The following is a 13,667-nucleotide window of genomic DNA, read 5'->3' as shown; positions in this document are numbered from 1 at the left end:
CATTGGGCTCCACGCTGGGTGTGGAGCCTACTTAAAAAAAAAAAAAATACTTCAGTGTCTCCCCCGTGTATTGATGATAAAGTCTCAACTTTGTGTCAAGACATAGATCCTTTGCAATATGTATTTCCTGTGTTTCCAGCTTCTCCTCTTTTACTCCCTCTACCATCTCCTAGTAACACTCTGTGCCCTGTGCATACTCAACTCCTTTGAGTTCCTTAAATTTATTATTCTTTCTTATTGCCTGGCCTCCGCACATGGATTTGATTGTAACACTCTTCTTTTCTTTACCCTGCTTACTCTTCTGTTTCTCTTTCATATATCAGCTTAAAAGCCTACTTCCTCTGGAGAGACAGCTCTAATCCCTAATCATCCCTGTACATTCCCATAGCACTTTTTATAGCATTTACTACCTAAAGTAGGAGCTTTTCAGTATTCAGTACTTCATAAGTTTCACTATGGCAGGAACTGGGTCTTGGTCCTCCCTGTCTCCCTAGCATTTAGCATAGTATGTCGAATATGACAGGCATTCATTTCAGTGTTTGTTGAATGCATGAACTTTATATTCCCTCAATCTTATCCTAAGATCAGCACTTAAAATTAGATGTTGTGAAGAAAATTCACATATTACTTTGTAACTTTGAGTTTATTCTTCAAATAACTTCTTAATAAGCTTCCCGTGAATGATTTTTGTACATAAAGCTCCTTCTGACATTCATTTTCCTAGTAGGAATCTCCCAAATTTATGATACCACTTGGTGGCTACTTTGAAAATGTAATCACTAAATCATCTGATTTGTTTTCTTGTGAGAGCAAATATGTGGTGAAAACTTTGAAAAGGCGAAATATAACATATTAGAAATGTTTTATTAAAATGTATTAGTTAACTGATTCTGTGGAGTTACCTAAAATTTGCCTCAGTTAAAAACCACTCTGTGTTCCAGGAACTTTTCTAAGCCTTGTGAATATAGTTCCTCCTCTTTCAGAGCTTTCATTCTAATGGGGAGAGACAAATAGTAAAAAAGTAAACCAACAAATAAACAAGATAATTTTAGGTGTTTTAAAAAACAAATGAGTTGATATGATAGGCAGTAACTGGGACAGGGGTGGGAGCTGAAAGGGCTGCACAATTTTTTAAAAAGTGGTCAGAAAAGCTGGCATTTAAACTGAGGCCTGAATGATAGAAATAAATCAACTCTACAAGAAAGCCAGGAAAATATTCCAGGCAGATGGAAGAATAGCAAGTACAAAGCTTCAGTATTAAAAAAAAGTAAACCCATGTAATTAAAGTATAGTGAGTGAAGAGAGACAAAGTATAAGGTTGAGGAACTAGTCATAGATCAGATCATGAGAATCTTACAGGGAGTTTTAAGTAAAATATTTTTACTTACTATAAGTAAAATATTTAAGTAAGACAATTTTAAGTTAAAAGAAAGACCAGTGTACAGTAGTGGGAAATCACTGAAGAATTTTAAACATCCTTAGATCTTTAAAAGATCACTTTAGCTATTGTGTATTGTGTATTATGGACTTAGAGAAGGGGCAAAAATGGAGTCAGGGAGACCAGATATTAGATTATTACCCAATATTCCAGGCAATAGATTATAGTAGCTTAGATCTGAGTGTGGTCAGTGGAAATGGAGAGAAGTAGGCAGTTATGAAATCTATTAGGGAGGTAAAACAAAATTTATTTGTTGTCAAATACAGGGAATGAGTCAAGGGAGGAGTCAAAGATGATGCCTTAGCTTAGACTTGAACATCTGGATAGATGGTGAGGCCTTGTACTGGGAAGGAGGAAACTTGGGGTGGTCTAGATAAGAAGTAGTTTCCATTTCGGACAGGTTACATTTGAGGTGCTCATTAGTGTTCCTTTGCAGTCATGGAATAGATGAGATCACTTAGGGGGAATGTGCAGATAGGGAAGGAAAAAACCTGGGACTGTGACCAAGAGTGCTCTAATATATCTAAAGCTGGCCTGACTGCTTTAACCTGTGGTATTTTTAGTTAACCGAATGAGATTTGAAACCTTAGGATGAATTTCCTTTTTTAGTAGTAAGGTCTTTTGAAGCCATACAAAAAGTTGAGATCACAATCTTTGCAATTACTGACCATTTTGCCACATACTTAGGATTAAATTTTTTTTTAAGAGAATCTTCATTTTGCCTTGTAGGTCTTGATATTATATGATGCCACAGATATGCTTTGCTAATATCTCTTGTAATTATGAGGCAGTGTGATTTAATTGAGAGAAGATTTTGATTAAAGACTGGGTATGAACCCCATTTTTTTTCATTCAATCACTGCATGGCCTTAGGAACATTGAATAACTTCTCTGAGTCTTAATTCCTTTACTTAGAAGATGAGAATAATAACTACTTTGCAAGCTTGAAGTGACAATAAGGTACAGTAGTGAAGTGAAGGTACAGTAGAGAACTCTCTTGGCTGATGTCCACTTAATCGTGTAACAACATTAACCAGTGAACTAAATTGCTGTGCAAAGAATGCTCGCCAGTGTCCAAAGCGTGCTACATGCCCTTGCCTTAGTTGACTCCATTCTAATGCTGTCGTCTGTCACTTGCTTTACAAGTGTCACTATGTTTGCTCCCAAACTAGGTTATGCCAGTTTTACTTGTTTTGGAAATACATAAATAAATATACCACTGATATATCAGTACAGAAAGAGAAAATTATTATTTCTTTCAAAACTGAATTGGATACTTTGGAGAATTTGCTATTGCAGTACATTTGGACAGACAACCCTGAAAGAATAGAGGGAATACTGTGAAAATCTAGAAAACTCTGTATTTGGATTGCTTGCCAAGTGCCCTTAAATGCTTGAACCACATTAATGGAGGCAAAAGTGGAAATAATTGTAGATGATACATTATGGATGTGGTTTGTGTAAGAAAGACATTCAACATTGAAACACTCCAATCAGTGTGCTCATACTTTAAAACATAAAAACCAAAAAAAGCTTTGTAGGGGCGCCTGCGTGGCTCAGTCATTAAGCATCCGCCTTTGGCTCAGGTCATGATCCCAGGATCCGGGAATCGAGCCCCGCATCGGGCTCCCTGCTCAGTGGGAAGCCTGCTTCTCCCTCTCCCACTCCCCCTGCTTGTGCTCCCTCTCTCTCTCTGTCTCTCTCTCTCTCTAAAATAAATAAAAATCTTTAAAAAAAAAAAAATTAAATAAATAAATAAATAAAATAAAAATTAGGGGCGCCTGGGTGGCTCAGTCGTTAAGCATCTGCCTTCGGCTCAGGTCATAATCCCAGGGTCCTGGGATCGAGTCCCGCATCGGGCTCCCTCCTCGGCGGGAAGCCTGCTTCTCCCTCTCCCACTCCCCCTGCTTGTGCTCCTGTTCTCGCTGTGTCTCCCTCTGTCAAATAAATAAAATCTTTAAAAAAATAAATAAATAAAATAAAAATTAAAAAACTTTATATGTTCTAGACAAAAAGTCCAGACAAAATCCTTATCCTTCCTTAGGCCTCAGACCTCTTAAAAATCTCAGGAAATCTATGGACTGTGTTCCCAGAAAAGACAAACACACAAGATCTTGCAGATAATTTCAGGGTACTTGGGAGCATACCTAAAGCCTATCTGTGGACCACAAATGAGGAACCCTTGCCTTAAGGTTCTCACTCTTGACCTACTTTCATCTCAGATTGATGAATTTGATGACTTATCAGTGTTGATTGTAATATTTTGTTTACTAAAGCATTTAATGTTTTCTTAACAGATACAGCATATATTATTTTATAAAATTTTGCTTACAGAGAAGGCAGTAAATCAGTTGTATTTTACAACTGTCTTTCTAAATTACATTTTGTAGGCGTGACTAGGATTTTATGTCACATGCACGTGAACTATATAATGGAACTGAAAGTATTTAGGACATTGATGGGCTAAGCAATTCCCAATGATATTATAAGGAATTCCTCATTCTTATACACTTACATTAAAATTGATAGAAGATAATTTTACCTTAAACTTTATAACATATTGTATAACATGCTAGAAATTATATAGAGAAATTGAGTACAGCTTCCTTTAAATTCTTTAATTAGAATAAAATATCCTTTAAGTGCCATAAAGTCCTACAGAAATGAAATGTCATCTATCTCTTTACTTTCTGGCAGGCTATGCTTAAATCATCCCTGATAGGTAAGAATGTTTCTGTTTTTAAAGATTTCCAGTGAAGAGATTATATAGCTTTAGTTGGCAATTGTTTCAAGTGTAATACCACTGTGAAAATCTCTGGAAAGTCTTATTTTATGTTTATACTAAATCACTAATGATTTAGGGACTCATACAGGGAACTCTCAGTAATGTTCTCTAATGAAGAGAAAATTTCTCATAGATAATACAGACTTGGGTCATCTTCCTGCATCTTTCCTTTATTCCTGCAGGGAAATACCCTGACGAAGAAATAAGAAGTTGCAGAGGACTGACAGGCAGGCTCTAGGAAGGTCTCAGGGGATAGAGTTGGCAAAATCACTTTTCTCTCCACCCTTTAATACCTTCTAAAATTTCATTCAGGAGTGAGATTGAAGGAAATGCTTAACTGAAAAATATCCTTTTCTTAGCCATTTCAAATCCTTTGTAGAAAGAACTAGAACATAAATAAATCTAAATAAATAAAAATAACCTTTATCTAAAAAATATGTTTTGTGGTAGATTCCTCAGTAAATGTTTGTTGAGCAAATAAGGAATCAAATTTTCTAACTGCCAGATTTTCTGTAGAAGTTTAGCCATAAATCAGCAAATGTTTATTGATATCCTGTATGTAAGGCACTGTGGTAAATACTATGGAAATTAAAAACAATCCCCTTTTTAAAAGTTTCCATTATACTTGGGGAAGTGTGTGTGTACATATATGTTATGTATGCTTACACACACATATAAATGATTAGCATTATAATAGAGAATTGCTTAAATTCTTAGAACATAAAATAAGTATCAAAGCTTTGATTTGAGAAGAGAACTGTCTAGATTAAAATGAACTGGAAAGGAGGTATAGAAGGAAGAGGGTACCTGGGTGGCTCAGTCGGTTGAGCATTTGACTCTTGATTCCGGCTCAGGTCATGATCTCAGGTCATGAAGTCAAGCCCCATCAGGCTCCGTACTGGGTCTGCTGGAGGTTCTCTCTCTCTCCCTCTCCCTCCGCCCCTTTCCCTGCTTGTGCGCACTAGAACGTGTGTCCTCTCTCTGAAATGAATGAATGAATGAATGAATGAAATCTTAAAAAAAAAAAAAAAAAGGAAGGGGGCAAAGGTGGAATCTTAAAGAATGGGCAAGATTTTAAAGGGAAATCTAAAAAAGAGGATACAGAAAATGACAAACATGAGCCTAAAAGTGTTACGTGTATGGTTAATGTGTGAGATAGTGAGAACCTAACCAAGGTGGAAGGTGGCTATTGGAGATAAGATTGGAAAGAGATATTACACAAAATTTTGGAGGATTTTGAATGCCAGCCTCAGGAATTTGGATTATTTTGTCCAATAGCAGAAAGCCACTGGAAGTTATTGCTTAAGAAAGCAAATTATTAATTTGCCCTCTCTCAAATTAATGAAAAAATAAAATCTTAAAAAGAAAAGAACTTGAGTTGTGATGGTAGCACTGTTACAGAAATGAAGAAAAGATGCAAGAGACATTGCAAAGGAAGAGTCTGTTTAGGGGCAAACTACATGTTGCATTTAAGAGAAAGTGAGAAATAGAGTTGAGGTGTTTAACTTAGGCAATGAGGGCAGAGATGTTGTCGATATAAAAATTGAGTAGTAAGATGAGAAGGAGGTTTTCAAGGAAATGCAAAAAGTTTGATATTAGGCATGTTAAATTTGAATAAAAGACTGAACCTTTAGGGAAGAAGTCAGAAATAATTTGTTAGGTTTTTAAGTGAATGTATAAATCTTTATATTCCTCGAATATCTAATACACAAACTCACACGTATATACTCTTCACTTCTTCATTCAACTGACATTTAGCAATTACCTGCCATGTTGCAATGTAGGGGAGCGGTTAAGAGCACAGAGCTTGAAACAAAAGGGCCCAGTTTTTGAATTCTGACTCTATAACTGGACTAGCTACATGACCTACCTTTATTTTTAAATTTCTCTGTTTTTAAATTTTCTCATATGTAAAACTGGGGTTCTCATAGGGTTATCTTGAAAACTAAATAATTTAAATAAAACACCCAGAAGTGCCTGCACATAGTAAGCACTATGAAAGTGTTTGCTGTTATTATCACCATCATCATCAGCTTCGCTATTACTTGCCAAGCTCTATTGAGTACCAGATCCTAAGGATAACAAACTTGCTCACCATCCAGTGGGGGTTACAGAGCTTAATACACAACAACATATTTACACAGATTAAAAATAACTGAAAGTTAATCATTTGAATCTTTGTGGTCTTAAATTTTGTGGAAAATTATTAGTGTCAAATAGTACTTGTCAGAAATTATTACTTTCATGTAAAATGTCATGGGTAAGCGAATAGTTTAGGTATCAAATTATGCAGTAGGTGTTTTCTGAGAAGGTCTTATATAAACTGAATGTTGGCTAACTTTATAAATGGGATCATTGTATCATCTTAATCTCAGTAGTACTCAAAGGTTGTTTCTCAGTAGCACTAATGTGCATAACTTTACCTTTAATTACATTTGGCCTAGAAGACTGGCCACTTCAGTCATTTTGCCTTTCTTCGCTTTGTCGTTAATGTTGAGGTGCAGCAGTAATTTTAAGCTACACAAGGTACTTGAAAGTAAGCACAGTAATTTATTCTACGTTATTATTACCACCAGAAGAAAGCGAAGGTAAAACATTTGGGTTTGTCTGTCACAGAATCAATGATAGATACTCAGTGTCCTCATAAACTGTGCCCTGTATGGGTGAAGCCATTTCCCTCTTCGTTCTGTTATGGCAATAATTATGTGTTTACCACCATATACCTTGTACTTGGCACATAGTGTTCAGTAAATATTTGTGGAATTGATTTTGTGGATGACATTTTTTATTCTCTCCTATATATTTATAAAAATTGCTTGCTGATTTTAACAATTATTCGTACACATATAGGTCACTTAAGGGGCTTACCAAGTTTTTAGGCTGTGCAGCTCATTTGGAAAAAATTCAAAGCTGAAGTTATTTTAGAAGTGTTAATCTGTTGATTTATTTAAGAAGCAGAAGATCAAAGGATAAAAAACCAATCCTGAATTAACTGGGTATTTTAATACTCAGAAATTTGATCTTTTTAAAAATTATTTTTAAGACTATATTGTTTCTGGGACGCCTGGGTGGGTCAGTCAGTTAAGCATCTGCCTTCGGCTCAGGTCATGATCCCAGGGTCCTGGGATTGAGTCCCACATCAGGCTCCTTGCTCAGCAGGGAGGCTGCTTCTCCCTCTGCCTGCCACTCCCCCTGCTTGTGCTCTCTGTCTCACTCTCTGACAAATAAATAAAATCTTTAAGAAAAAAAAAGACTATATTGTTTCTGCATCTAACCTGAGACTCTTGAAATTATCTTTGGCCAAAAGCAAGATGCGCTTATATGTTGGGGAAAAAAAAAAAAAAGAGGAAGAGGAAAAAGAAGACAGCCAGCTCTATGCATAAGATAAATCCAGCTATTAAAGCATAAAGGATATGAATGTATAAAATATAGCTCATATACAACCAAAGCATAAATACCAATTCTGAATATACTACACTGAAATGATGTTGGAGTGATTAATATTACCTTAAATTTCCAAAAATTGAGTTCCTCTAAGAAGCACTCTATATGAATCTTAAAAATGCATACTATAGCTAAGAATCACAATAGCTTATGAGATTTTATAATAACAAATACTTTATCTGTTTAATACGAATATATGATCTTAATTTTAATGCCAAATAATTCCTCAAGATAATAATACTGAAAACACTTAAGTACTTTTAGAATATATGTGTGTGTGTTTTTTGGGGTTTTTTTGGTGTGGTAAAATATATATAAAATTTAACATTTTTATAGTTGTGATAAAATACACATGAGATTTACCATCTTAATCATTTTTAAGTGTACAGTTCAGTAGTGTCCAGTGTATTCACAGTATACAGCTAATCTCCAGAATACATGTGCATTTTATAAAGAAATAAATGAGTCCTTTAAAATATGGTCTATTGAAAAGAGACTTTGTTTTACACATAAGGTATTTTTGTTTAAAACATGAACAGAACATATATCTCACTAAAAAAGATTCTATTTTGTTAGATTTTTGAACAATGATATTAATGGCTTGGGTGGGGGGACTGTCTCTTGATTAATAGGAGTGAGCTGAGTCGACAGAAACTTCATACCCAAGAGCTGCTTTCTCAGCTGGAAATGGCAAATGAAAAGGTAGTTGAGGTAAGATAATGACTCTCCCGGGAAGTACTTTCTGCTGCAGCTTGATATACATGTTACAGAATTTTATCTGAGCCAACTCCAAATTAATTCTCTACTTGGAAATGACCATACAGAGGTGAGTACTCCTTGTAGAGAAATCATCCATAACCCTAAAAGTCCACATTTTATAATGTGAATAAAAACTTTGAAAGTCAGTGATTCATCATATGTAAATGACAAAAGGTAGAGCTCCTATTTCAGTTTCCCCAATATAACTTGTGCCATGTTGCAGAAAATGTGTTAAGATCCCCTTCATTTCTAAGCATGTCTAAGATTATATTTTTTAGCCCTTTCCTCTTATTTTGTTTTAATTCAACACATAAGAAATGTAGAAATTACCTTTGCCTACTGGAATATATTAAAGTACTTCTTCAGATTAATGCTTTAGAACTAAATGCAGCAAGAGCTCATCATTTTTCTCTTTGAATCTTTAAAAAAAGTTAACAATGTCTAGATTATGATTAGAGCTTTCTAGAACTCTAGTTCTTCGTTTGATGTTCTAACTTCGAATGTATTTGTTGGAATTTCATTAATATACTATATGGTCCGCTATATTTTTGTGGCCATCTATAGAAGCCATAACGAAATTACTCTTAAGTTTCAAAGCATTATAAATTGATATGAGCCATTTAGAATACAAACAATAGCCATTAAAATACTTGTAGTTTTCAAAACTTCCAGGAATCTGTACTTAAGGAAATAATTTAAAATATGAAAAAATTTAAAGGCAGATATTCAACACAATAATGTTAATAATATTAGAAGATCAAAAGCAACCAAAATGATCAGTTGAAAAAGAACAGTTGCATATATTATGATTTACCTAACCTGGACTGTTTCTTAACCATTATGGTGGTAGCACAGAAAAATGCATATTGTATGTAATCTGATGGTACCTATGAAAGTGATTATTATAGATGATGTGATTTTACCCCCAGGTTTTCTCTAGTGTTAATGATGCACCTTTTAAATTTAAGACTACATATTTAAATATCTTGGTAAATTGAAACAGCCAGTGTAGTTCTCTTCATAAAATTTAATTTTGCTTTTGGGCACAATAAAAAATATAATCTCATTTTAGCAGTATATTGTTATTTCAGTATTTTATATTACTAGGCATGACATTCACCATTATCACTTATATGTTAGGCTGGGAACTATCTAGTTCTTCATAGAAAGTGTGTTTTTCTTAACTATTCCTGATTAGACTGATGTTACTCTCTCAATTCAGACAAGTGCCAGAAAACCACATAATAATTCTAGTTGTACAGAAACTTTTTTTTTCAAGCTAGTAAGTATGGAAAGGACAAATACATTTTATAATTGGTAGTTTCTTTGAACTTGTCTGCATGACAGTATGTTGTGACAGATTTATATTCATAATGTCCATATAGTTTCCTAAGGCTACTCTAACAAAGTATTATGAACTTGGTGATTTAAACAACAGAAATTTACTGTCTCACAATTCTGGAGGCCAGAAGTCCAAATCAAGAAGTCAGCAAGATTGGTCCCCTCTGAGGGAGAACCTGTTCTATGCCTCTCTCCTAGTTTCTGGTGGCCTCATGCATTCCTTGGTTTGTAGATGGTATTTTCCATGTGTCTTCATGTGGTCTTCCCTTTGTCCATGTCAGTCTCTGTGTCCAAATTTCCCCTCTTTATGAAGGTAGTAGGCATATTGGTTTAGGATCCACCCTAAAACCTCATCTTACCTTAATTATCAGCAAAGACCCTATTTCCAAATAAGATCACATTCATAAGTACTGGGGTTTAAGACTTCAACATCCTTTTTTAGGGACATAATTCAATCCATACCAATGCCATATTTGTTGATGATCCTAATATCCTCTAGAGTATACAAATGTATTGGGGAGCATGTAGAAACAGAGTTCTTCCCCCTTTTAAGTAACACCTTTAACATATAAATCGTTTAAGACAAGTCTATCTTTTTAAAAATCAAGACTTCTAGAATGAATATTTTCTGTTCTTTGCACTTTAATAGTGGCAACGTCACAATTTCTCTAGAAGCTTGCTTTCACATGGTAGTTCTGAATCACTAGCAAACAACATCAACACCACCTAAGAACTCGGTAGGAGTGCCGATTCTCAAAATTCATCCCATCCTACTGAAGCTCTGGTTGTGTTTTCATATTCCAGGTGATTCTGAAGCAGTGATCTAGCATCTCAAGGTTAATATCAAATATTTAAAAAAATATATATTGAAAATCTTGGTCTTCTGATTCACTTTGATTTTAGATTTAATTCACTTTCTTTGGTAACATGTAGAGGGGAAAAAATAATGTAGTCAAAGTGTGAAACCAATTTTGAACTTTGAAATTCATAATTTGAAAAAATGTAAATTTGGAGCTATATTATCTTTGCGTTTTATAAGAAGTAAAGTGATATTCAAATTTTTCATTGATTATTCCACAAAACCTTTCTGTGTCACATATGGATTTCTAACTTGTTTGTTTGTATTTCCCCATAACAGAATGAGAAACTAATTCTAGAGCATCAAGAAAAAGCCAACAGACTTCAAAGGCGTCTAAGTCAGGCGGAACAGAGAGCGGCTTCAGCTTCCCAGCAGGTAGGGAGCTTCCTCATTATCCCTGAGATATAGTCTGAGTAGATCAAAAGATAAGAAAAGATAAAAGTTCCTCAAAAGTTCCCAGAGAACTAGTAGTTTTATTTTTACTTGATTAAACTATTTATAAGTAGTCTCTTTAATATTTGAGGTTGAAAAAGTAAACTTTAAAAACAGAAATAAACACGAGTCTCCTAAATTGACACCTAAATCTAGAACTGTGCTGTCCAATATGATAGCCACTAGCCATAAGCAGCAGTTTAAATTTAAATTAATTATTAAAATTAAGTAAATTAAAATTTTAAATCCTCATTACACTGGCTGGGTTTCTTTTTTTTTTTTTTTTTTAAGATTTATTTATTTGAGAGAGAGAGAGTACACGTGCAAGTGAGGGAAGGAGCAGAGGGAGAAGGAGAGAATCTCAAGCAGACTCCATGCTGAGTGCAGAGCCCAATGCAGGGCTCGATCCTCCGACCCAGAGATCATGACCTGAGCCAAAACCAAGAGTCAGATGCCTAACCGAATGGGAGCCACGCAGGTGCCCCGCACTGGCTGGCTTTCAAGTGCTCAGTAGCCATATGTAATTATGATCCTCATATTGGACAGCATAAATAGAACTCTATGATCACAAAAAGTTCTTTTGGACAGCACTGCTCTAAAATTTTATTCTGTCTAGGCATGATCACTGACAGATTTGGAAGTAGAAAACATTGCTTTGAATGTAATATTTCTAATTGCACTTTGTTTTTATTGTAGTTTTTTAAATGGAAAAAATGACTTCTAGGTTAAGTTCATATAATGCACATTTGTATATAACCATATAAATCTAAAATACTGTATAAAAGTTGTCCAATGGGAAATAGAGTAGAAAATGCAGAACATCAATAAAATACTAAGGGGTAATTACTCATACACACTTCATATAAAGAAAATGGGCCATTTACTTAAAGTGGGAGCAATAGTTCCTCCTCCCTCCTATTAGGAACAATGTGAGATCGTCTGGCGATTATAAAGATAGGCTGGAAGCAGTTTAGTTGGATAGATCTAGATAGGCAGGCAAAGAAACCATGTTACTACCTTATTAAATATGTTTGGTTATAAATGTACTGTTTCAATCAAAATTAATATTATGCATAGATATAAGAGTATTTCATACACACTACAGCAGCTCTAAATACTCACTGATTTCAGTTTATGTATGTGATATTTATAGATTTTTTTGAAATCTACTTCTGATATGAACAATGCATGGCACTTAAAGAAAATCCAGTAATTTGCCCTTCTGTTCCCCTCCCCTCTTGAAAGTAATTATAGCTTTATCAAATAAATTTAATTTCTTATTAAATTATGAATTAATAGATTAAGTAGTTTATCATTCAAGAAAGCATCCATTCATTTAGATTGTAAGTTACCAGGAGCCAAGGTGCACTGGGAAGTATCTTGAGAGTGTGTGTGCCTGGTGCCATTAAGTAGCCATGTGATTTGGGGCAATTTCAACTTTCCTAAGCCTCAGTGTCTTCATATTTGATGTAGAATAATAACACCTCCCTTACAGAGATACTGAAAAATCAAAGGAATTAACACATATAAGCATTTAGTATAATCATTAAGTGGTTAGTAAATACTTAGTTATATAAGAAGTTAAATCTCTACATCACAGTCCTAAGAGCTTCAAGTTTACCTTTTTTAAGGAATATGGTAAAGAAAATGCCTACGTAAAATCAACAACCTTGAGTTCTATAGTAAAAAGAGTACAGTTATAGAACCTTAATTAGATAATCCAGTTGGCATCTCGTTTAGTCTCCCTCCTGACAGAATTAAACCCAAGCAGCCCAACACAGATGTTTTTCTCCTGTTACTTAAACTCTCTAATGACAAAGATTTCACCCTTCTCTTTGTGAGCTTTTTTTTTTAATGCTGTGTCAGTAACCACTTTGGAGTTTTTTCCTTAAGCTTTTCTCCTTCCATCCTGTTTTCATTGAAGATGAAAAGTAGTCATTCAGCGGGCGCCTGGGTGGCTCAGTCGTTAAGCGTCTGCCTTCGGCTCAGGTCATGATCCCAGGGTCCTGGGATCGAGCCCCACATCGGGCTCCCTGCTCCGCAGAGAGCCTGCTTCTCCCTCTCCCCCTCCCCCTACTTGTGTTCCCTCTCTCGCTGTCTCTCTCTCTGTCAAATAAATAAATAAAATCTTTAAAAAAAAAAAAAAAAAAAAAAAAGTAGTCATTCAGCATTGTCCCTATCCACAAAAAGGAATTATTCCCTGGAGTGGAGTTAATATTTTTTCTCTTTTAAATGAGTCCAAGTTATAAGGGCGCCTGGGTGGCTCAGTCGTTAAGCGTCTGCCTTCGGCTCAGGTCGTGATCCCAGGGTCCTGGGATCGAGGCCCGCATCGGGCTCCCTGCTCGGCAGGAAGCCTGCTTCTCACTCTCCCCCTCCCCCTGCTTGTGTTCCCTCTCTAGCTCTCTCTCTCTCTGTCAAATAAATAAATAAAATCTTTAAAAAAAAAAAAAATGAGTCCAAGTTATAAACTTTTTGTATTAGACATATATTCAGTTTTTAAAAATCTTTATCTTTGCTTTCTCTGAATTCTTCCTATTTTCCCATCTTCCTCTAAAAACTAGAAACTGTTATTAGAAAGACTATCCTAGTAAGGGCCTGATACTTAATGA

At 35.1% G+C, this 13,667-nt stretch overlaps 1 protein-coding gene across 8 annotated transcripts in view; it reads left to right on the top strand.

Annotated features, from left to right (window-relative positions):
• Window positions 1-13,667, top strand: part of SCLT1 (sodium channel and clathrin linker 1) — a 202,189-nt gene that overhangs the window by 178,925 nt on the left and 9,597 nt on the right. For 7 of the 8 annotated variants that reach the window (XM_078069232.1, XM_078069234.1, XM_078069233.1 and 4 more), the window contains 2 exons: window positions 8,300-8,378; window positions 10,906-11,001. In XM_078069232.1, the coding sequence (XP_077925358.1) occupies window positions 8,300-8,378; window positions 10,906-11,001 (175 nt within the window). The remainder of the gene's footprint in view (window positions 1-8,299; window positions 8,379-10,905; window positions 11,002-13,667) is intronic. The other variant, XR_013446457.1, reaches the window with a different exon arrangement.

This window comes from Halichoerus grypus, chromosome 3 (assembly GCF_964656455.1).
Source record: "Halichoerus grypus chromosome 3, mHalGry1.hap1.1, whole genome shotgun sequence".
Taxonomy (NCBI): domain Eukaryota; kingdom Metazoa; phylum Chordata; class Mammalia; order Carnivora; family Phocidae; genus Halichoerus; species Halichoerus grypus.
This window is presented reverse-complemented; position numbering and strand designations above follow the sequence as displayed.